Source organism: Geotrypetes seraphini, chromosome 10 (genome assembly GCF_902459505.1).
Source record: "Geotrypetes seraphini chromosome 10, aGeoSer1.1, whole genome shotgun sequence".
NCBI classification, from domain to species: Eukaryota; Metazoa; Chordata; class Amphibia; order Gymnophiona; family Dermophiidae; genus Geotrypetes; species Geotrypetes seraphini.
The window spans coordinates 127,859,445-127,882,069 of record NC_047093.1 but is presented as its reverse complement, the minus strand read 5'-3'; the positions used below and the strand labels follow the sequence as shown (position 1 = coordinate 127,882,069).

The 22,625-nt window shown below is 40.2% G+C and overlaps 1 protein-coding gene across 1 annotated transcript; it reads left to right on the top strand.

Annotated features, from left to right (window-relative positions):
* Positions 1-7,661: 7,661 nt before the first annotated feature.
* On the top strand, positions 7,662-21,178 carry MYOC (myocilin). Its single transcript, XM_033961140.1, has 3 exons — positions 7,662-8,331; positions 13,965-14,099; positions 19,817-21,178. Exons 1-3 carry the CDS (start codon positions 7,755-7,757, stop codon positions 20,599-20,601), a joined length of 1,497 nt encoding a protein of 498 aa, XP_033817031.1. The 5' UTR covers positions 7,662-7,754; the 3' UTR covers positions 20,602-21,178.
* Positions 21,179-22,625: the final 1,447 nt, after the last annotated feature.

Genomic DNA, 22,625 nt, shown 5'->3' with positions numbered 1-22,625 from the left:
GGTCCTGAAAGGGTTAACAATCTCAAGGTTCCAGAAGTGGTAACATTCATTTGCTCCTTGGTCATTTGTGTGGATTTTCTGGTAATGACAAGCCAAAAACCTAAATTTCCAGCTATCTTATGGGTTTTAACCTCAATACTAATTATGGATTTGACAAATATACTAATTAAGAACATAAGAATTGCCATTCTAGGACAAGCCCAGGATCCTGTTTCCAACGTTGGCCAACACAACATACGTATATGCTGTAACTCGGCTATAGCCCTCAAAAAATGATGCTACTGGAGCAGACATTGTAACAGAAGCATTATAACATTCTTAGTCTTATTTACCAATCCTTTTCTTTTTATTTTAAATATGCTTTTAAGTCACACACATCTTCACAATTGAAAGATACAAAGGAAAATCAGAAATCTCGTATTTTTGAAAAGAAATTACACCCCAAAAATATCACTTGAAGAAAAATTAGATACATGATATCATCCTCAAGATTGGGATCCCTTTTTTAATAATTCCCAGCATCCTGTTTGCTTTTTTGGGTGCTGACACAACATTGGGCAGAACATTTCAGTGTATTGTCCATGATGGCACCTAGATCTTTCTCGTGGGCTCTCATTACAATGGACCCTCGCATCTGGTAATTATGATTTGGGTTATTCTTCCCCATGTGCATCACTTTGCATTTGTCCACATTAAATTTCATCTGCCATTTGGATGCCCAGTCTTCCAATTTCCTAAGGTCTGCCTGTAATTTTTCATGTGTTTTAACCCTTTTTGTGGCCTTGTTGCTCAGAAACAGCATGTGTTTCTAAGGCTCTTATGGGAGATCTGCATCTCCAAATGTCTGTTACTTGGCACTGTTGCTCATATCCAACATCAAATTACGTAAAGCAGCCGGTTTCACCATCTGCCAATTAAAAGAGTTAACAACTTTGAACAGTTTATGACCTCACTTGTTGATCCAATTTCCAGATCATTTATTAAAATGTTCAATACCACCGGTCGCAGTACAGATTCCTGTGACACTTCACTATTTACCCTCCTCTATTGAAAAAAAAATGTCCATTTAACCTACCCTCTGTTTTCTGTCTGATAACCAATTCCTAATCCACAAATGAACATTGCCTGCTATCCCATGACTCTAATTTTCTCAGGAGCCTCTCATGAGGAACTTTGTCAAAAGCTTTCTGAAAATCTAAATACATTATGTCAGCTGACTCGCATTTATCCAAAGGTTTAATTGTTACCGAATGTTCCTATTGATTTATCTGTTGGTAGTGGATCCAGGATTGCAACTTTAACCCCACCCCCCTTTTTACAAAGCCACATGGCTACGGCCCCAAAGCCCTTTAAATCCCACACTAAAAGGCTCGTTTTAGAACCCTGTCCGTCTTCTCTTAATGTCTGTCAAAGATATTGTTTTGCAATCAATTCTGACTTTAATTAATTCATCTTTACAATCTGGTGTGTTGCCTAAGAGTTGGAAGTCTGCTGTGGTTCGGCATATTTTAGGAAAAGTGGTTTTAGTACAGCTACAGGATTTTGTTGAAAAACAAGAAACACTTTCTATCTATCAGGGTTTAGAAAGTTCTACAGAACCAAAATGGTCTTATTAGATATTATTGATTACTGCTGGGAATTGTTGAAGGAAACAATGCTCATGACATAAACACGCTTGAGAAATGGACCGCGACATGGCAAATGAGGTTTAACATGGATAAGTGTAAAGTGATGCATGTCGGTAACAAAAATCTTATATACAAATACAGGATGTCCGGTGCAGTACTTGGAGAGAACCCCCAGGAAAGAGACTTGGGAGTACTGGCCAACAAGTCAATGAAGCTGTCCGCGCAATTCGCAACAGTGGCGAAAAGGGCAAACAGAATGCTAGGAATGATAAAGAAGGGGATCACGAACAGATTGGAGAAGGTTATCATGCCGGTGTACCGGACCATGGTGCACCCTCACCTGGAATACTGTGTCCAGCACTAGTCGCCGTACATGAAGAAGAACACAGTACCACTCGAAAGGGTTCAGAGAAGAGCGACTAAAATGGTTAAGGGGCTGGAGGAGTTGCCATAGAGTGAGAGATTAGAGAAACTGGGCCTCTTCTCCCTTGAAAAGAGGAGACTGAGAGGGGACATGATCGAAACATTCAAGATAATGAAGGGAATAGACTTAGTAGATAAAAATAGGTTGTTCACCCTCTCCAAGGTAGAGAGAACGAGAGGGCACTCTGTAAAGTTAAAAGGGGATAGATTCCTTACAAACGTAAGGAAGTTCTTCTTCACCCAGAGAGTGGTAGAAAACTGGAAAACTCTTCTGGAGGCTGTTATAGGGGGAAAACACCCTCCAGGGATTCAAGACAAAGACAAGTTCCTGCTGAACCAGAACGTATGCAGGTAAGTCTAGTGTCTCAGGGCGCTGGTCTTTGACCTGAGGACAGCCACTTGAGCGGATTTCTGGGCACGATGGACCACTGATCTGACCCAGCAGTGGCAATTCTTATGTTTTTATGAGTCGAGTCTCTTTCATTTGAAAGGAAACTCTGCAAAAAGAGGGCATAGGATTAAGTTAAGAGGTGATAGGCTCCGGAGTAATCTGAGGAAATACTTTTTTATGGAAAGGGCAGTAGATGCGTAGAACAGTCTGCCATCATGTTTCTATGTTAATTCTATTAGATTTAAATGCTGCTTTTGACACCCTTGATCATCCTCATCTTTTATCGAGGCATGCCTACATTGGCATTTGTGATACTGCATTGCAATGGTTCTCCTCCATTTTGGATCAAAGATCACAGTGTGTCGCTGGGGACTGATATGTCTAAGCCTAACTTACTCAAATATGGTGTCCCTCACTTCACTTTACTGCCACCAAATTTATACGTTAGACCAGTAATTGATATTGGTTTAAAATACCAGATTGATTCATGTGCTGGCAATGTACAATTATATCTTCCACTAGGATTAGCTCGTGACACTCAAATTTAAAAATTGCAGTGCTGTTTGTCAGAAATCAAAGATTGGATGACCATAAATAAACTGCAATTGAATGCATCCAAAACTAATAGCTAAAGATAATAATAATACGCATTATTTCTATACTGTAATACCTCATGGTTCAGTGCAGTTTACAATAAGAAAAAAACTGCAAAATACACAGTGATATTACATCAGAGTATCATACATTCAAAGTGCATAAGAGAGTAAAGTTATACATATTTGTCAAAAAGATACGTTTTCATTAATTTTCTAAGAATCTGATAAAATGAAGAAATTGCTAACAAATCACCAAAGCATTTATTCCATTTGTGCCTGAAAAGAAAGTGGGTTTTTTTTTTCTAAAAACCTTTTTGATATACAATCTTTTTTTTTTTTCCAATTCTTTATTATTTTCAAAACTTACAATAAGTGTAACATTAAAAAAAACACATTTTATACATCAATGACACACTATTAATATCCATTTCCAAAAGTATTTTTCTGAAGCTGATTTTGCTCAATGTTATGCTTTTATCACATATGGATTACTGAAAATCTCTATTTATAGGTCTATTTTAAACTAAACTAAACCTTAAGTTTGTATACCGTATCATCTCCATAAAGATAGAGCTTGACACGGTTTACAGGTAATTCAATAAATGAGGGAAGGACATAATAAGAAATTAGAGGTTATGAAGAGGATTAGCTAGCTTTACATTTTAAATAGATAACTTTACGTTTTGGAGAAAAGCCAGGTTTTCAGATGCTTTCGGAATAATTGGAATGAGCCTAGGTTCCGCAGCGGGGCAGGAAGGTTATTTCAAAGCTCAGTGCATTTGAAGAAAAGGGATTTCCCTAATTTACCTGCATACATGACACCTTTTAATGAGGGGAAAGATAGTTTGAGTATGTAGGCGGATCTGGTAGTGTCAGGTCTCGAAGAATTCCAGGATAGTGGGATTAGGGGAGGAAGAATGCCATGTAGGATCTTGAAAATTAGGCAGGTACATTTAAAGTGAATCCTAGAAATCACCGGAAGCCAGTGAAGTTTTGACAGAAGCGGGGAAACATGATCGAATTTGCTTTTTGCGAAGATCAACCTAGCCGCAGTGTACTGGATCCGCTGAAGTCTTTGAAGATTTTTCTTGGTTAGACTTAGATAGATGGAATTACAATAGTCCAGTCTGGAAAGAATGATTGATTGTACAAGGACAGCAAAATGTTGATGGTGGAAGCAGGATCTCATTTTCCTCAACATGTGAAGACTAAAAAAACTTTTTTTTTTTTACCAGAGAGTTGAGATGATCATTAAAGGAAAGTGTAGAGTCAATAATGATGCCCAAAACTTTGCTTGAGAATTCAATCTGCAGTGTGGGACCAGAAGGTAGTGGAATGAGCATGGATAACTGATCTAATTTTGGGCCAAGCCGGTTATCTATTTTGCAAAGAGCTTCTTATGATTACAACGGGTATAGAAAGCAGCAGTTCGTCTGCTGAAAAATTTGGATATTCATAACCATATCTCTTCAGCATTGGCCTCTGTGCATTAGTTGCGTATTGGAAAAGGTTGTATTTTTAAGGCCCTGGTTTTGACCTTTAAAATCTTTCATAACATGGTTACATGTTAAAGAAATTACCAACTGGACGATCTCTAAGGTCACAAGAGGAGAGACGGTTATGTATGCCTCCAGGACGATCTCTTCACCTAAAAAAATCCCCTTAGATAAGTTTATTCTAATTTCCTGTCTAAATTGTGGAATCAAATCCCATCATTTGTTAGATCTTTGGAAGAGATGAGCTTCAGGAAAGCTCTAAAAACTTACCGTTTTATTTTAAAAGAGGCCTGGAAATGCAGATTTCCCTTTGAAACATATTTGAATTGATCTTTAAATAGTCTGCAACTGTGAAACCTAAATTCAATTTTGTGTAATATATAATATGTGTTTGTTCTATCTTGCTGTTGATCTATATCAGTGTCTCTCACAATGGGTACCAGTGTGCTTTGTGTGTTATATTTTATTTTTAAACACTTTCACTGGATCACTTTGCTTTTCAAAGACAATGTCATGTACCTCAAGGGAATTTACTTATCCAAAGTGATATAATATAAATAAACACTTTCACTGGATCACTTTGCTTTTCAAAGACAATGTCATTATCAATCAACAAGTAACTGAAGTTATTTAGTGAACACTCAGACCCACAGCTGAGGTCCCAGTGAAAAAATCACGGAGCAGCTGTTTTGAGAGACCATCATCGTTGTTCACAGTCTCACCCACCATACAACGGCTAAATAACATCAAATAAGATGGTAAAACAAAACCAACTTAGCTTTGAATGGTGTGGGTAATCAATATAACTGCTCCGGGCTCCTCCTTTATTCATACGACTGCATACATTGCACATATACTGTCGACCCCCCCCAACCTAGGTTTCACCCACTGGCGTCTTCAGGAGGGGTACTACAAATGTAAAACAACCAACATTAACACTAAATCCTTCAGTTACCACTACTGTCTTATTTGATGTTATTTAGCCGTTGTATGGTGGGTGAGACTGTGAACAACGATGATGGTCTCTCAAAACAGCTGCTCCTTGATTTTTTCACTGGGACCTCAGCTGTGGGTCTGAGTGTTCACTAAATAACTTCAGTTACTTGTTGATTGATAATGACATTGTCTTTGAAAAGCAAAGTGATCCAGTGAAAGTGTTTATTTATATTATATCACTTTGGATAAGTAAATTCCCTTGAGGTACAAGAGATTTTATTTTTAACCAGCTAGTCTGGGCGGTTTTATCCTTATGCACACCAATGCTCATAACATTGACAGACTCTTGTTTGTAAAATTCTGGAATCTCGCTGCATACCCGGAATCTCTTCGGGGCACAGTGGTATTTTTATCCACTGTCTATATTTTGCACTGCTGAGGAAGAAATGCATTTGTTTCTATTTCTCTGGGGGTTGTCCTGCAAGCAGAGTCTTGAATCGTAGGGTTTCGTTTGTATATATTAGTACTTTTAGTTTTTGGTCCCTTATTTGCATAGGGGTTATCTGTGTTCTGGTAGGAATGAATGTTGAGAAGTATACTGTGTGTACTTTGTGTAGTTTAATTTTGTGGTTAACCATTACCATTATGTGTTAATAAAATAGTTATAATTATGGGGGCAGGGTCTGGCCTGCATTTTAGATTTTGGCCCCTTAACGTGATTGAGTTTGACACCCCTGACTTAGGCTATAAGTGGTTTATAAATACCAAAATTTTTTAAAATGTATTTATTTTTAAAATTTATATATCATCTATATCTTGATGGCTTCCATAGAAAGCATAAAATTAACATTACCAAAAGCTGAGTCTTCATGACATTTCTTGCCCACCTCCAGCTATTGCCTGTGCAAATAGACATCTTTCCTTACACGAAAGCAGAAACAAATACAGTAGCTGCGTTTTCAATAGTTTTCTTTTTTTTTTTTTAATTTCAATCTGTCAGCACAGAGGTGTAATTGCCCCCATCAATGCGTTCCACATTTTAACACCTACCACACAAAAAGCAGCTGCTCTAGTCTTGGCATATCCCACTTTAGTTAATGGTTCAAGTTTCAATGCAGTGCTCTACCGGGACGGTATGACATCATCAATGGCTTAAACTATAAAGGTATTGGATGGCAAAGTGTTTGATGAACAATCGAGATTACTTTATATTGGACTCTCTGTGCTACTGGTAACCAGTGCAACTTCCGAAGGACTGGGGTTATGTGCTCTTTTCTCACTACACCCATCACCAAATGTGCTGCTGCATTTTGGACCAACTGATACACCATACTCCTTGTTTTAGTTATTCCAAGGTATAGTGCATTACAGTAGTCCATTTTTTTTTTTTTTTAATGCTTAACAAGCCAAGACTGATGGTGAAACAGGTCCCTTTGGACAATAACGGATCCTTTTATAAAGCTGCACTACCGAGCAATTCATTCTAAATGCCAAGCTGCCCGTTTTGTTCCTTTGGGTGAGTTGGCAATTAATGTGCGCCGCTCGGCAGTGCAACTTTGTAAAACCCCACCTAAGTGCTGGCTTTCTGATATATTAATAACTTTGTTGCTTTAAAAAATTAATTAAAATTGGAGGTTTTTAAAGACCTTTCATTGGAGCCCTTATACGAGAAGCCTTTTTCCTCCATTTTAATATTTGTCTACATTACTCATGAGCAAGTTCACTAGGGTCTTTTATCGGCAACATGGGATGTTATCTCCATCTACAGTGTTTGCACTATCATACCACGATCTCTGGGCACCTATTTATTCTGGCAGCCAGACTTTTTTTTCGTGCTGTACTTCAATTGTAGTGCCACCTTGCTCAGATTTGGTATAAATGTAATTCAATAGATATTAAACGTCTCTTCCCCTCTCCACCCATATCGAGACACAAACATCGCACCAGCTTCTCTACTACTGCTGAATTTTAAATTGCACCTTGACTCGCAGAGAGAAGAAGGTGAGTTCAATCCAAACTATTTTGGCTTCTCAGCACTCTGGCTGTCTCTAAGTTTTGTAAGCTTGAGTCTGGAAGATTCATTCCATGGTATCTCCTTCAGCGTAGAGAGAAAAAAGCAGCCCCCCCCCCTTACATCCTCCCAACTGTATAAATACAGTCTGTCCTGAGCTGGTTGCCTCAGACAGCTGCAGGAATCTCTCATGTGTTTTTGGTTCAGTACCAGAGTCCCAGTTCAAGCTGCTGCGTGCACATTTCAAAGGGCAGAGTCAGACAACCCAAGTCAATGGCTCTCTCTCAGCTGCTGTTGCCACTGCTGGTTCTCTGTCTGGCTTCAATAGCCCTCGGGATCACAAATCCTTTCAGGCGATCTAATGACCAGAATGGTAGATGCACCTACACTTTTACTGTTCCCAGTCAGAGTGAGGAAAGCTGTCCAGATCCAGGACAGACCATGTCTGCCATGCAAGCACTCAAGAAGGAACATGGTACCTACCGTCTGGAGCTGGACTCAGTACAGAGCCGGCTCAACCTATTGGAGAACCTAATTAGCCAGCTAGATAGGAGCCATGCACCATCTGCAGCAGCACCAGCCCTGGGAGAGCTCCAGAAAGAAGTGGAAACCTTGAAGAGAGACAGGGCTCAGCAGCAGAGAGCGGCACACATCCTGGAGGAGACCCTCGTCAACTTGCAGAGAGAGAAGGTTACCTTAGAGGAAGAGAAGGACAGGCTACAGCAAGCAAACATTGCCCTGGTGCAGACTCTGGAGAGCAGACAGCAGGAACTGGCAGAGCTCCGGCAGAAGCCATGCCCACAGGTCGCAAGGGCCCCTGTCCAGGATGCCCGGCTGGAGCCCAGACAGGGTAAGGTAGGGGTTAGGGAATGCCACTATCCCTGCCCTAAAAGGGTCTTGGCGTCATTGATGTGTGTGAAAATAGAATCTGCAGCTTGTTTGCTGATCTTCATTTATAGTCCAGAAGTCAAAGATTTGTGCGTTTGTATGTCAAAATATCGAGTCTCAGTACTCGGCTACTGCAGAGGGAAAGAGGAGAACAGCAGGTCTTCTCTCCAGAGGTGATGACAGTAGGCAAGAGGAATGATATCCTCTACTGATGTCCACAAATTAACTGATAACATCCCCTCTAGGAAACCTCATCGTATGCTTTTTTTATTTGATTGCCACTCGGCAGGAACTGAGCACGTAAAGAAGTGATTCTAAAGTGCACCATGTGCAGATGTGAGTCACAGAAAGAAACCATTTACTGTCATATAAATACTATTGTGATATATCGGCAGATGATCGGGCAAAGGTTAATGAAAAACCTCGAAAGAAGTGAATTCCTGCACGCATTTGAACCTTTTTAAAATCACCTCATGCCTTTCCAGTGCTGTAGTCAGGATGTCGGTGTACTGTTTTGTCACCAGAAATTTCTACTATGGCATGTAGGAGCGCAGGGCAGAAGTGAGAGTGTTAAAACCTGTAAGGGGCTGTGGCCTTTCATATGTCTCTCCCTTCGTACAGCATTTTTTTTTTTTTTGCTATAAAGAATGGAATCAATTAGCAAATCACCCCTTGGGAAGACTTGAGAACAGAATATGAGAGGATTTTGGCAGCCTGGGGAAGTGGAAAAGAACATCAACAAAAATATGACCCAAAAAATTAAGCCAAATAACTGAAGTGGTTTCAACAGACAGAAGGGGGTGGTGGGGTGGTGTAACATAGGAGGCAGGGCCTAAGGGAAGGGTTGCAGAGGGGAGGTACAGGCGCAAGATGCTTTACTGTGGAAAGAAAGGACAGAGCAAATGATGCCGGACAGAGAATTCTGAAAGACAATCCCAGTGATGCTTGCTAGTATTTCAGCTCATAGTGGGACCACACATCTAGCCAGGACTAACACCGGTAAGATTAGGGAATCATCCCCACCATTCTCCCATTTCAGATGCACCAAGTTCATAACGAGCACCGATTTAGCCAGAGGGACTTTTTGGGGGTATGCGTACGAAGAGAGGCTGAACAAACTACGTCTCTACACTCTAGAAGAGCGCAGGGAGAGGGGGGGGGATATGATTGAGGCATTTAAATACATTACAGGACATGTCGAGGTGGATGCTGACATCTTCTTTCTCAGAGGACCCTCGGCCACAAGAGGGCATCCGTTCAAACTCAGAGGAGGGAAATTTAATGGGGACACCAGGAAGTATTTCTTCACGGAAAGAGTGGTGGACCATTGGAACACGCTTCCAGAGCAGGTGGTCAAGGCCGCCAGCGTGCTTGACTTTAAGAATAAATGGGACATCTACGTGGGATCCCTACGAAAGTCGAGTTAAGGAACTGGGTGATTTGCACTCAGACTTAATGGGGTGGCAATAGCCCTTTTCTGCCGTCATCTTTCTATGTTATTTAGCTGTAGAACAAGCTGATAGTAAAACCCAGTTTGTAAGGGCACGTTTTGTTTGAGATCATGTTGCTGGTGTGGTCTTAAACTTCCAACACAATAGACTGAAAATGAATGCGACGGTTGGACGATCGGAACTCCGATGCTCATAGAATTCATATGAGCGTCAGAGCTTATACTGCGGCGGCCTGCAATAAAAACCCTTAATGCAGCTTTATAAAATGGGAGGGGGAGGGTTTATTTGTTAATTTGTAAAGTGATGATTACTATTTATCTCTTTTTTTTCTCAAATTTACATCTGTTATCTTGATATGCACAATATCAGAGGACATACATCATCGTTTCTGTGGTGTTGCAGTTGAGGCAGAGTCCAGCTTCTTGGTGGTTTAGTTTAACTTTTGACTACATATTTGTATTCCCCCCTCCCCCCTCCCTTTTTATAAAACCATAGCGTTGGATTTTAGCGCCAGTCGCAGCAGGTAACAGCTCTGATACGCATGAGTGTCACCGCCATGGCCAGTGCTAAAATCCACACTACGGTTTTGTGAGAGAGGGAGCGGAGGTTAGTTTGTGATTGCATACTCCATACTTGGCGAAGGTGTGTTCTGTGTGTACAAAAGACATGGTTCTCCGTTAGCTCAGTCTGTACTAGCCTGGCTTGTATAGTTTTACAATGGGTTTATTTTGTGCTACTGCTCACTGCAGTATGTAAGATGCTGCCTTTTCCTAGGTACACTCATGCTGTGCGATGTGTGGATTGTTAACTAAAAATCATGTTTTTCATATAGTTGAGGGGGTGTCAAAAAATGATGGGCCCCGGGTGTCACATATGCTAGGTAGGCTCGGGTAATAGATTACCAGAGGGAGTAGGTCATTCCAATAAATGTTTTATAATGTCCATCAGACTGACAGTGCCTAGAAAGACCTCAGAAGCCCTGAAAACTCGTGTACAGGCTAGTCATTTGCCCAACAAACTTATTGGCTCCTTTGCAATCAGTTTTGTTAGGGACGGGCTAAAAGAAGTCCCCTCTGTCTCCTTTCCCTCTGCTTAGCATGGAGTGCAGTACCAGGAGCTGGGTCATCACTTTCACTAGCCAGTGTTATTACAGTGTAAAACAGACCATTTATAAATGCAATTTGTGAGGACAATGTTTGGCAGTAAACGGTGGAAGCAATGGCAAAGTCCTGGACCAGATGGATTTCTTGGCAGGATAGACTGAAACACTCATTTTAAAAACAAACTTCCAGGTGGAGGAAGAGCTGCTCATCTGTGATATGTGCCAGGAAATGGTAGCTTGCAGCGTTCGCAATTTAGAACTTCTTCAGAGCAGTAGGAACCAGAGCTAGGATGCTATGCGATGGACTTGCTGCTGCTCTGTGGTATCAATATTCAATTCCCTATCTCTGCTCCAATAGGTGGCAACAAAGGAACAGCTGAAGCAGAAAGAAAAAGGTAAAAATGTTTGGTGGAAACAATTTAAAAAATAAAATTGTGGAACACATAGACAAACATGATTTACTAAGACAGAGCCAGCATGGATTCAGCCGAGGGAGATCTTCAATTTGCTTGATTTCTTTGAAGGTGTGAATAAATATATGGCTAAAGGTGAGCCAATTGATGTAGCGTATCCAGATTTTCAGAAAGCTTTTGGCAAAGCACCTCATGAGAAGCTTCTGCCAAAATTAAAGAGCTATGGTATAGGTGGCAAAGTTCAGTTTTGGATCAGGAATTGGTTATCAGATAGAAAACAGAGGGTAGGGTTAAATGGTCATTTCTCTCAATTGAGGAGAGTAAACAGTGGAGTGCCACAGGGGTCTGTACTGGGACCGGTGCTATTTAACTTATTTATAAATGATCTGGAAATTGGAACGACAAGTGAGGTGATTAAATTTGCAGATGACACTAAACTGTTCAAAGTTTTAAAACGCATGCAGATTGTGAAAAATGGCAGGCAGACCTTAGGAAATTGGAAGACTGGGCGTCCAAATGGCAGATGAAATTTAATGTGGACAAATGCAAAGTGATGCACATGGGGAAGAATAACCCAAATCACAAGTACCAGATGCTAGGGTCCACCTTGGGGGTTAACGCCCAAGAAAAGGATCTAGGTGTCATTGTAAGACAATATGATGAAACCTTCTGCCCAATGTGCGGCGACGGCAGCAGTCAAAAAAGCAAACAAGATGCTAGGAATTATTTAAAAAAAGCGATGGTTAACATGACTAAGAATGTTATAATGCTTCTGTATTGTTCCATCGTGCAACCTCACCTGGAGTATTGCGTTCAATTCTGGTCTCTTTCATGAAAAAACTTCCACCAACACAGTTAAATCTAATTTAAAAACTTTCGTGTTCAAAGATGCGTTCGACCCATAAATTATTTCCTTCCAAATCTGTCTCCCATTACAAGACAGTTTTTTTTTTTTTCCCTATCCTCCATGTACTTACCCTATTATGTTATCCTTTCCTAGTAAATATGTTATTTCTTCCGCCTTCCCCTTATAATCTAATTATATTATGGAAAAAAATAAAAATGTTTTATACTGTCTCGTAATAAATATTTTGTGTCAGCACCCCAATTTTATAATTTTATTATTGTAAGCTGCTTAGAAAATTAATAAGCCGGATAACAAATTTTAATAAAACTTGAAACTTAATATAGCAGCACTAGAAAAGGTTCAAAGAAGAGCGACCAAGGTGATATAGGAGATGGAACTCCTCTCATATGAGGAAAGACTAAAATGGTTAGGGCTCTTCAGCTTGGAAAAGAGACGGCCGAGGGGAGATATGATTGAAGTCTACAAAATCCTGAGTGGAGTAGAACGGGTAGAAGTGGATCAATTTTTCACTCTGTCAGAAATTAAAAAGACTAGGGCACACTCAAAGTTACAGGGAAATACTTTTAAAACCAATAGGAGGAAATTTTTTTTCACTCGGAAGATAGTTACGCTCTGGAACGCATTGGCAGAGGTTGTGGTAAGAGCTGATGGCATAGCTGATTTTAGGTTTGGACAATTTCTTGGAGGTAAAGTCCATAGTCTTGTTATTGAGAAAGACATGGGGGAAGCCACTGCTTGCTCTGGCTCAGTGGCATGGAATGTTGCTTCTCCTTGGGTTTTGGCCAGGTAGTAGTGACCTGGATTGGTCACCACGAGAACGGGCTACTAGGCTTGATGGATCATTGGTCCGACCCAGTAAGGCTATTCTTATAGCTTAATTATTGATACAAGTGCAGAGGAATGATTCAGAGCTGGAGAGAAGAATAGGGCTCCCTTGTGATCTTGTTGGATTAATCAACACTGATAGATTTTATGCATCTGTGACAAAAAGAGATGTTCTCACCAACATAAGGTTTTGCTCAGAGGTACCCTCAGTAAATAGATTGCACCCACACCTTATGAAAGAGGATATAATATCAGGCCTACCAGATAAATAGTGCTAAAAGATCAATAGAAAAAGCAAACTTACATCACTAGAAACAACAGCTCTTACTTTTATCATTCCCGAGAGGGAATCTCTTGCTAAAAATGACACTAGCCTTATATCGATCAAAATAATAGAGACTTTCAAATCCATAAGCTAAGGAGCTTGTAAGTTTGGTTAGAAGACTAGTCCTCTAACATTCTCTTCTCCTCTGATCATCATCTAGCCCTTCCTTGGAGTTCCTTTCTCATCACAATTCCTGTAAACCGTGCCGAGCTCCGCAACTATGGAGATGGTGCGGTATACAAACCCAAGGTTTAGTTTCGTTTCGTTTAGAAGACATAGCACTAGACAAGACTCATTGCAACTGAATTCTATGAACTACAGGCAGTAGATTTTGTAGAAGCAATTGAAATAACTTCTACCTACAAGGGAGAAAACAGGAGAGTGAAAATATATACCATTCCGGTACCATAAGGCAAACAGTATTTATATCAAGGGTATAATCAGGAAATGTTAAAATGAAGTACGAGCTACTCCAAGAAGTGTACACAAGAAACATTAGGGAACGTTAAGAGAAGTGTGTACAGACGATATATAACAATTTATTGTTGAGGTCCTTGGTGATTTTCATCATGCTACCCCGTAATACTAATTACTGCAATCCTCCATTTCAGTATCCAGATGGGAAGCAGACAGTGGGGCCTACCAGGAGCTGAAATCTGAGCGGACAGAGATCCCTACTACCAGACACTTTCAGGAGATCCCTTCTTCTCTCAATGGCTCCAGCAGCAGAGAAGCCACCACTACCGGTACCTAGACCTTCTTCTCTTCCACATCTCTCCTTTATTTGCTTTTCTAAGCTGAGCTGCTTTGAAAGAGTGAGTTTTTCTTGTGCTGCCTGGAGATTTGATGGGTTCTTTCTGCTCCCTTTCCTTGCTTTGCCTCTGTGCAGTAGTTACTGGGTGCACTGAACTGACAGCCTTATGAGATTCATAGTGCTCCTGCAGGCAGAATCAGAGGCATTAAAGTAGAGCTACATCTAAGTATGATATGGAACAGCAGCATTGGAAGTCACAGACAATTAGTTCAAGGTCAGAGAGTAGTTATAAGTGCTGTATATCAAATTCATGGCAGAGACACAAACAAAGATAAACACAAAATCTGACCTATCAGCCTGCTAATCCGCTAATAAGAGGGTTTTTGTGACTTTCTGATACATAAGTGGATGAGACTTTTGATAGCCATAGAAGCTGATTTAGGGGGTGGGGGTGGTGAACAAAGGCCACACTCCATTCAGGTTTACCCCAATGAATATGCATGAGATCTATTTGCATACAACGGAGGAAGTGCATGCAAATAGATCTCATGCATATTCATTGAAGAAATCCCAAAAAACCAACTGGATTTTAGCCTTTGTTCCCCAATCCCGAGGCGGAAGGATGTTCTCTAGGACAGTATCACCATCACAGTCAAGGAGAATCTAGAAGCATGAGCCACTTTCACTTCTAGAAAAAGAACTAATGAAAAACTAGGACCTTTTCTTTGCATTAGCTCCATTTTTTTTAACTCAGGTATTTAATAATAAAGTCAGACATGCCATCTTTACTAGCATTCAGGCCTGAGGCATAGCTTCAAGAATGGATTGTTCTCAGTGCTATAGGGATAAGTGATGGGCTTCTATGGCAACCATTTTATTTATTTATTTTTTTTAATCTTTATTCATTTCAAATCTTAAATCAAGTACAATATTGACATTTATCAATTAAGCATTCACATACACTTGAAATCCTATAATTGATCATCATAATATAAAATATTACCCCCTCCCTTATTTATTTATGAAAATGATTTGTTTCAATTATAATCAAAAATACCCCCCTCCCCCCCTTATGTCTTAAAATTTTATACAGGGAAGAATATTTTTAATCTTTACAATAATCTATTAATGGCCTCCACACATCTTGAAATTTGTTATATATGCCAAATATATATAATGGAAAGGACACTAGCTGTCCAAAAAGATGGCAACCATTTTAGAAACAGTCACAATTATAAGAAATGCCCTCTTAGGTAGGGTTATCCCAATAGCAAATTGAAAGTCTTAGGTCACTCAAAAAAATCTTCCAATCAAAGATGCACTTAATTTATATACATACACCAGATCCTCCCACAAATTAAAACTATCCTTCCCCTCGCTAAAAGGCATTTCCCACACAGGAAAGCTAGGGACCTCCCTCCACTTCAAAATCACTGAGCTCTGGAACAACCTTACCTCCCCTCTTCGGAACTTGAGCTCTCTCCAAGTTTTCTGCAAACACCTGAAAACCTGGCTTTTCTCAAAAAATGTAAGTCTCCCTCCAACTTAGGAATCAAGGAAACTCTTCTATCTTGGCATCCCAAGTCCTCTAAATTTTCTTCACACTTCTACCTCTAACCCTCTGTTGTAGTTCCTTCCTATTTCTCCTACTGTAAACCGCATCGAGCTCTACGAACGTGGAGATGATGCGGTATACAAACCTAAGGATTAGATTAGATTAGATTAGGGACCTCCCTCCACTTCAAAATCACTGAGTTCTGGAACAACCTTACCTCCCCTCTTCGGAACTTGAGCTCTCTCCAAGTTTTCCGCAAACATCTGAAAACCTGGCTTTTCTCAAAAAATGTAAGTCTCCCTCCAACTTAGGAATCAAGGAAACTCTTCTATCTTGGCATCCCAAGTCCTCTAAATTTTCTTCACACTTCTACCTCTAACCCTCTGTTGTAGTTCCTTCCTATTTCTCCTACTGTAAACCGCATCGAGCTCTACGAACGTGGAGATGATGCGGTATACAAACCTAAGGATTAGATTAGATTAGATTAGGGACCTCCCTCCACTTCAAAATCACTGAGTTCTGGAACAACCTTACCTCCCCTCTTCGGAACTTGAGCTCTCTCCAAGTTTTCCGCAAACATCTGAAAACCTGGCTTTTCTCAAAAAATGTAAGTCTCCCTCCAACTTAGGAATCAAGGAAACTCTTCTATCTTGGCATCCCAAGTCCTCTAAATTTTCTTCACACTTCTACCTCTAACCCTCTGTTGTAGTTCCTTCCTATTTCTCCTACTGTAAACCGCATCGAGCTCTACGAACGTGGAGATGATGCGGTATACAAACCTAAGGATTAGATTAGATTAGATTAGGGACCTCCCTCCACTTCAAAATCACTGAGTTCTGGAACAACCTTACCTCCCCTCTTCGGAACTTGAGCTCTCTCCAAGTTTTCCGCAAACATCTGAAAACCTGGCTTTTCTCAAAAAATGTAAGTCTCCCTCCAACTTAGGAATCAAGGAAACTCTTCTATCTTGGCATCCCAAGTCCTCTAAATTTTCTTCACACTTCTACCTCTAACCCTCTGTTGTAGTTCCTTCCTATTTCTCCTACTGTAAACCGCATCGAGCTCTACGAACGTGGAGATGATGCGGTATACAAACCTAAGGATTAGATTAGATTAGATTAGGGACCTCCCTCCACTTCAAAATCACTGAGTTCTGGAACAACCTTACCTCCCCTCTTCGGAACTTGAGCTCTCTCCAAGTTTTCCGCAAACATCTGAAAACCTGGCTTTTCTCAAAAAATGTAAGTCTCCCTTCAATTTAGGAATCAAGGAAACTCTTCTATCTTGGCATCCCAAGTCCTCTAAATTTTCTTCACACTTCTACCTCTAACCCTCTGTTGTAGTTCCTTCCTATTTCTCCTACTGTAAACCGCGTCGAGCTCTACGAACGTGGAGATGATGCGGTATACAAACCTAAGGATTAGATTAGATATTCTGGGTGAAAGTTAAGTGCTTTTTCTATATACATATTCTTTCGAAACACACATCATGACGTTTTAGCCAAAAAAAGGGAAAAGGATATAAAGGACTTATAATGAATGCACCATAAGAATAGCCTTACTGGGTCAGACCAATGATCCATCAAGCCCAGTAGTCCATTCTCACGGTGGCTAATCCAAGTCACTAGTACCTGGCCAAAACTCAAGGTGTAGCAATACAGGGCAAGCAGTGGCTTCCCCCATGTCTTTCTCAATAACAGACTGTGGACTTTTCCTCCAGGAACTCATCCAAACCTTCCTTAAAACCAGCTACGCTATCCACTCTTACCACATCCTCTGGCAACGCGTTCCAAAGCTTAACTATTCTCTGAGTGAAAAAAAATTGCCTCCTATTGGGTTTAAAAGTATTTCCCTGTAACTTCATTGAGTGCCCCCTCGTCTTTGTAATTTGTGACGGAGCGAAAAATCAATCCACTTGTAAGTGTATGAAAGAAAATCTAGTAATGCCCCAGGAGTATGAGGTCCTGCAGTTAATGTTAATATTGTACAGGTTTACTCTTCAATTCTCTTAGGTAGGGTTACCATATGGCTCCAGAAAAAAAAAAAAAGGACAGATGGAGATATCTGGGTTTTACTTCCATTGAAAGCAATGGAAATAAGCAATTGAAGTAAAACCTGGATGTCTCAATCTGTCCTCTTTTTTTTCTGGAACCATACGATAACCCTACTCTTAGGTCATGGAGCATCACCCAACAGAACAGCTTCTAAAATAACACAGAAGGCTTAAGATGAGAGGAAGGAAGGAAAGAGAAGAACCTGTGCAAAGCAGATGAGCTGAAGCTCAAGGTAATAAATTAAATAAGCCTGCTTTTCATGAAGAGATTCACTTAAAGTGGTTTACAATTCATTGAATAGGTATTTTCCCATCTGTCCTGGCAGGATCACATTCTGACTATGGTACCTGTGGGCAATGGAGGGTTGGGTGACCTTCCCAAGGTCAGAGGGAGCAGGCTGGGATTGAGCTCACAACCTCAGGGTTCTAGACACTAGGCCTCTCCCTCCCCCCCCCCCCAATGTCCCAAAAGTTACAAATAAAGCTTTATTAAGTCATACCATGAACTCCCTCTATAGGCCTGGTGCCCCTTAGTCAGTATTTGGTCAAGTTCGGTAGCACAAATCCATGTAAAATTTATAAAATTCATACAAAAGCAGTAGGCTTTACTGAATACACTTTATTTGGATTTAGCTAAAGGTAAGTTACATTCAGGTACAAGAGATATTTCCCAGCCCCTAAAGGGATTGCAATCTATATTTGTGCCTGAAGCAATGGAGAGCAAAGTGACTTGCCCAAAGTCACAAAGAGCCACCGTGGGATCTGGATTTGAACCAGGCAACTGCTCTACTCATGGTATTAGAGATAATCGGGAGGGGGAGCTTGCTTATTTGCAAGATGCAGTCAGAGGGTAGACTATGGCCTCATTCCAAGAGTTCCCCAAGAGTGGTGGGCTGTTTCTTGCTTAAGATTTCTTAAATGCAGATAGAATTGATTGCCAATTACTGGGACAGAATATCCATTAGTTTTATAATATGAATGGAGCATATGCAATAAATGTTTTTGAAGAAAATGTCAAAAAAACATTTTTGTACGCTCTTCCTTCTAACGCTACAGATCCTCTAGACCAGAAAAGCTTCTTTCTGCCATCATATAAATTGTCTTCTCATTCAAATTGGTAACCAAACTTCAGGATTGCAACCGTCACGTTTGAAAGTCACTCAGAGGTATAGAGTTCTTCAAGAAGAGAGTTGCGCCCTCTAGTGATGAACCAAAGTATATTTTTCAGTCGTTGCAACTTTATTAGTTCTGGTTACGCTCCAAGTTTGATTACAAAAGTAAATAAATAAATAAATGTCTTTACAGTCTTTCAAACACTTGTATGAAAATACTTTGTTTTTTCTTATCTTTACAAATCTTTTCAAATGAACATCGCTCTGTGAGAAAATTGAGAGCAGCTTGATAATTCAGTTTATAACAGGTTCGGGGTCTCTACGTGGCCCCATTTCGATTCCTTCTTCAGGAGACCCTATTGTATGTAAATTGAACTCTAATATTTTTCTGACTTCCACTAATATTTAACTATTAGTACCTCAGTGACATTATAAAGAAATCATATAAATTGTAGCAGGGGCAGGAAAATAAGCGAAACAAGACATAAGAACATAAGAAACGCCTTCGCCGGATCAGACCTGGGTCCATCTAGTCCGGCAATCCGCACATGTGGAGGCCCAGTTAGGTGCTCCTTATTGGAGACCCGGATTTCCCGTATCCCCCGATGTGATTTGCACTATAGCACTTTATCTCAGAGCAGTATATATAAGGGAGCATTCTTTGTACCTGAATTGGTAAGGCCCTCTAAAAAAAAAGACGCCATAGCTAGCCAAATGTAAAACTGCAATTGAACATGACAATAAGTTACAATTACTTGATAGCAGATTACCAACAAGCTTGGAAATAGTCTAAGTTTCATTTATAGATGTCTCAGCAATTATTTATGGTCCCGTTTGCTACAGATTCCAGGTGTTTTAAAAAAAAAAAAAAAAAAAAAAAAATTGATTCAGGTTTCTTCAGCCCCATGTCAAAGGTCCTGCTCTGAACTAACATTCCCAAAACTCATGCTCACTAGAGAAGTAAGCACTTTGTCTTTTGTCATTTCACAGGCTGTGGAGAACTCAGGTGGGTTGGGGACCCCCTCACATTCCGCAGGGCTGAGAATATCGCTGGAAAGTATGGTGTGTGGATGAGAGACCCAGAACCTGTGTCACCTTATACTCACGAAACCATATGGAGAATCAATGCTGTGGGCAGTGATATACGACAAGTCTTTGAATATGACAATCTTGATGATTTCAGGAAGGGTTACCCCTCCAAGGTTCACGTAGTACCTCAGGCCATAGAGAGCACAGGGGCTGTTATATTCAAGGGTTTCCTCTACTTTCAGAAGCGCAAGTCCAGGATCCTAGCCAAATACAACCTAAGTTTGGAAAATCTAACCCTTCAGAAGGAACTTCCCAATGCTGGATACCATGGACAGTTTCCCTATTCCTGGGGGGGATATACAGATATTGATCTGGCCATCGATGAGACTGGGCTGTGGGCAATCTATAGCACTAATGAAGCCAGGGGCCTTATAGTTCTCTCCAGACTGGATACTGAAACCTTAGAGGTGCAGCAGACCTGGGAAACAGCCATCCGCAAACAAGCTGTTGCCAATTCCTTCATGATCTGTGGCACTTTATACACAGTGAGCAGTTACTCTTTACCAGATGCTGTGGTCAACTTTGCCTATGACACCACCACTGGGAAGAGCAGGGAACTGCACATTCCTTTCAAGAACCGCTTCAGGTATAATAGTATGATAGACTATAACCCCACCCTGAAGAAGATATTTGCTTGGGACAATTTCAACATGGTTATGTATGATGTACAGCTATCCAAGATGTGATAAGGCAGGGGGGGGGGGGATGAGACTTAGACAAACCAAGCTAGCAGTATCTGTAATGCAGCACACACAAAAAAAATCTTCCCACATAAAGTATGGATTGCTGGCATGGATCATAGAAATTAACAACAAAGGACTCAACTAGTGTCAATGATGTCAATCCAACTACAGGTTGTGAAGAGTCAGTTAAGTTCTATTTTCAGACCTACCAGGTCTTCTTTGTACTTAGAATCCTACTTTAAGCCAAGTACCAGAGCAGGAGTCGGAAAATCATATTCAGAAGACAGATGACTTAGAACCCAGCCATAATATTTATGGACATTTAACTAAGGTTTATATGGTCAGTAAAACATTGGTTCAGTTGCAAGTGCCCTGGACACTTTGCTGCATTGAAAAGCACACTATACCCAAAGAGAAAGCGACGTCATGAACGACTGATATGGACATTTGTGACATTAACTCCTTTGCCTATTTTATATGCATTTCTAAGCTAGTCCATTGTTTTCTTGTATTCTCAGCTGAAAGAACTATTAATATATGTCAGTTTTATTAGTAAAAATAAAAGTGTATTGAACGAGTAGCCATTGATTGCCAAAATGATGGAGATTTAAATTTTGCTGCCACGCAAAAGAGAATTCACAATCTTCTATTCTGGTTACAAATAGAGAACATAAGACAGTCTGTACTGGATCAGCCCAACGAACCATCAAACCCAGGAGCTCTCCTCGGCAGTGGTCTGTGTACTGTTATCCATGTTTAGCTCCCAGTAGGAAAGATTTAATTTAGTTTAATCATTCAATGCACTGTCTTTTGTACAATAGCAAAGTGATTTAGAAATACAGAAATTACAAATCAGAAAGGAAACAATTAAGAAGACAACACATTAAAAAATTAATAGACAATTCAAAAAAGATACAATTGGGGGGGGGCAGGTGCAGCTTCTAAATAGGGTTACCATATGGCTCCAGCAAAAAGAGTCCATTCTATCAGGAAAGTGCATATACCAAGCCTACATTCACTTCACCAGCTCTTTACTACTCAGGGAAAAAGGCCTATATTATATTATGTTATGTTATATTGAATATTTATGCCACTTGGGTGAGTTAATTGAAAGCAATGGAAGTAAAACCTGGATGTCTCAATCCATCCTCCTTTTGTAGGAGTCATATGGTAACCCTACTTCTAAAAGTCTGCATGAAAAGCCAAGTCTTTCTTTTACTATTAACAAAAAGTTATGTTTCCAAAGATTATATATGACCATGTATGCCAGGCTGAGTCACACCAAAGGTCCATCAAGTCCTGCACTTTGTCTAGAGGTCGACCCAGGACTTTAGGAAGTTCCTTGAAGATGTGTATATTTATTTCTAGTACTTATTGCCCACTTGATACCCAAGCAGTTTACAATAAAAACATCCATAGTCACAAAATCATACATATAAAAATTATCACACTACAAGACAATGATACCAGCTATCAACTCCCTCCTTAGCAGCATAACAGCTCTGACCACCTTCTGCCTCCCTTAAAAGAATATCCTCACAAAAAAATAGGTTTTAACAGTTTCTTAAACGTCAGACCATCGACTTATAACTTCTTGTGGTTCCCTCCCAGAGATGAGAAGTACCTTTCTGGGAAAAACTTGAATATTTATGGCCTTGTGCCTATAGGGATATGGTCAAGACATCCAATTCCATAGTTTGATTACAGTGTAGAAAAATATTCTCTTGATTTGTTTTAAACCTTTTACTTGTCCTGTCTTTCTCCATGCTGAATTGGATAGCTGTGTGTTGTCCATTAAGCCAGATATCTTCTAAAGCCTTAGATTTATTATTATTTTTTTTTAATCTGGCTTTAGAAGATTTTTTTTGTTAAATCTGGCTTAATGGACAACACACAGCTATCCAATTCAGCATGGAGAAAGACAGGACAACCTTGGCCTTCCTGGATTTGCTGATTTCTAAGACTGACGTCTCATTTGAAACAAGGGTTTATCAAAAACCAGACAGGAATACATTCTTGTACCACAG

Excerpts from the sequence above, each read along its gene's own strand:
- MYOC (XM_033961140.1), top strand. The coding sequence starts at position 7,755 with ATGGCTCTCTCTCAGCTGCTGTTGCCACTGCTGGTTCTCTGTCTGGCT. Across the intron at positions 8,332-13,964 it reads CCGGCTGGAGCCCAGACAGG|TATCCAGATGGGAAGCAGAC; the intron begins GTAAGGTAGGGG and ends CCTCCATTTCAG. Across the intron at positions 14,100-19,816 it reads CAGAGAAGCCACCACTACCG|GCTGTGGAGAACTCAGGTGG; the intron begins GTACCTAGACCT and ends GTCATTTCACAG.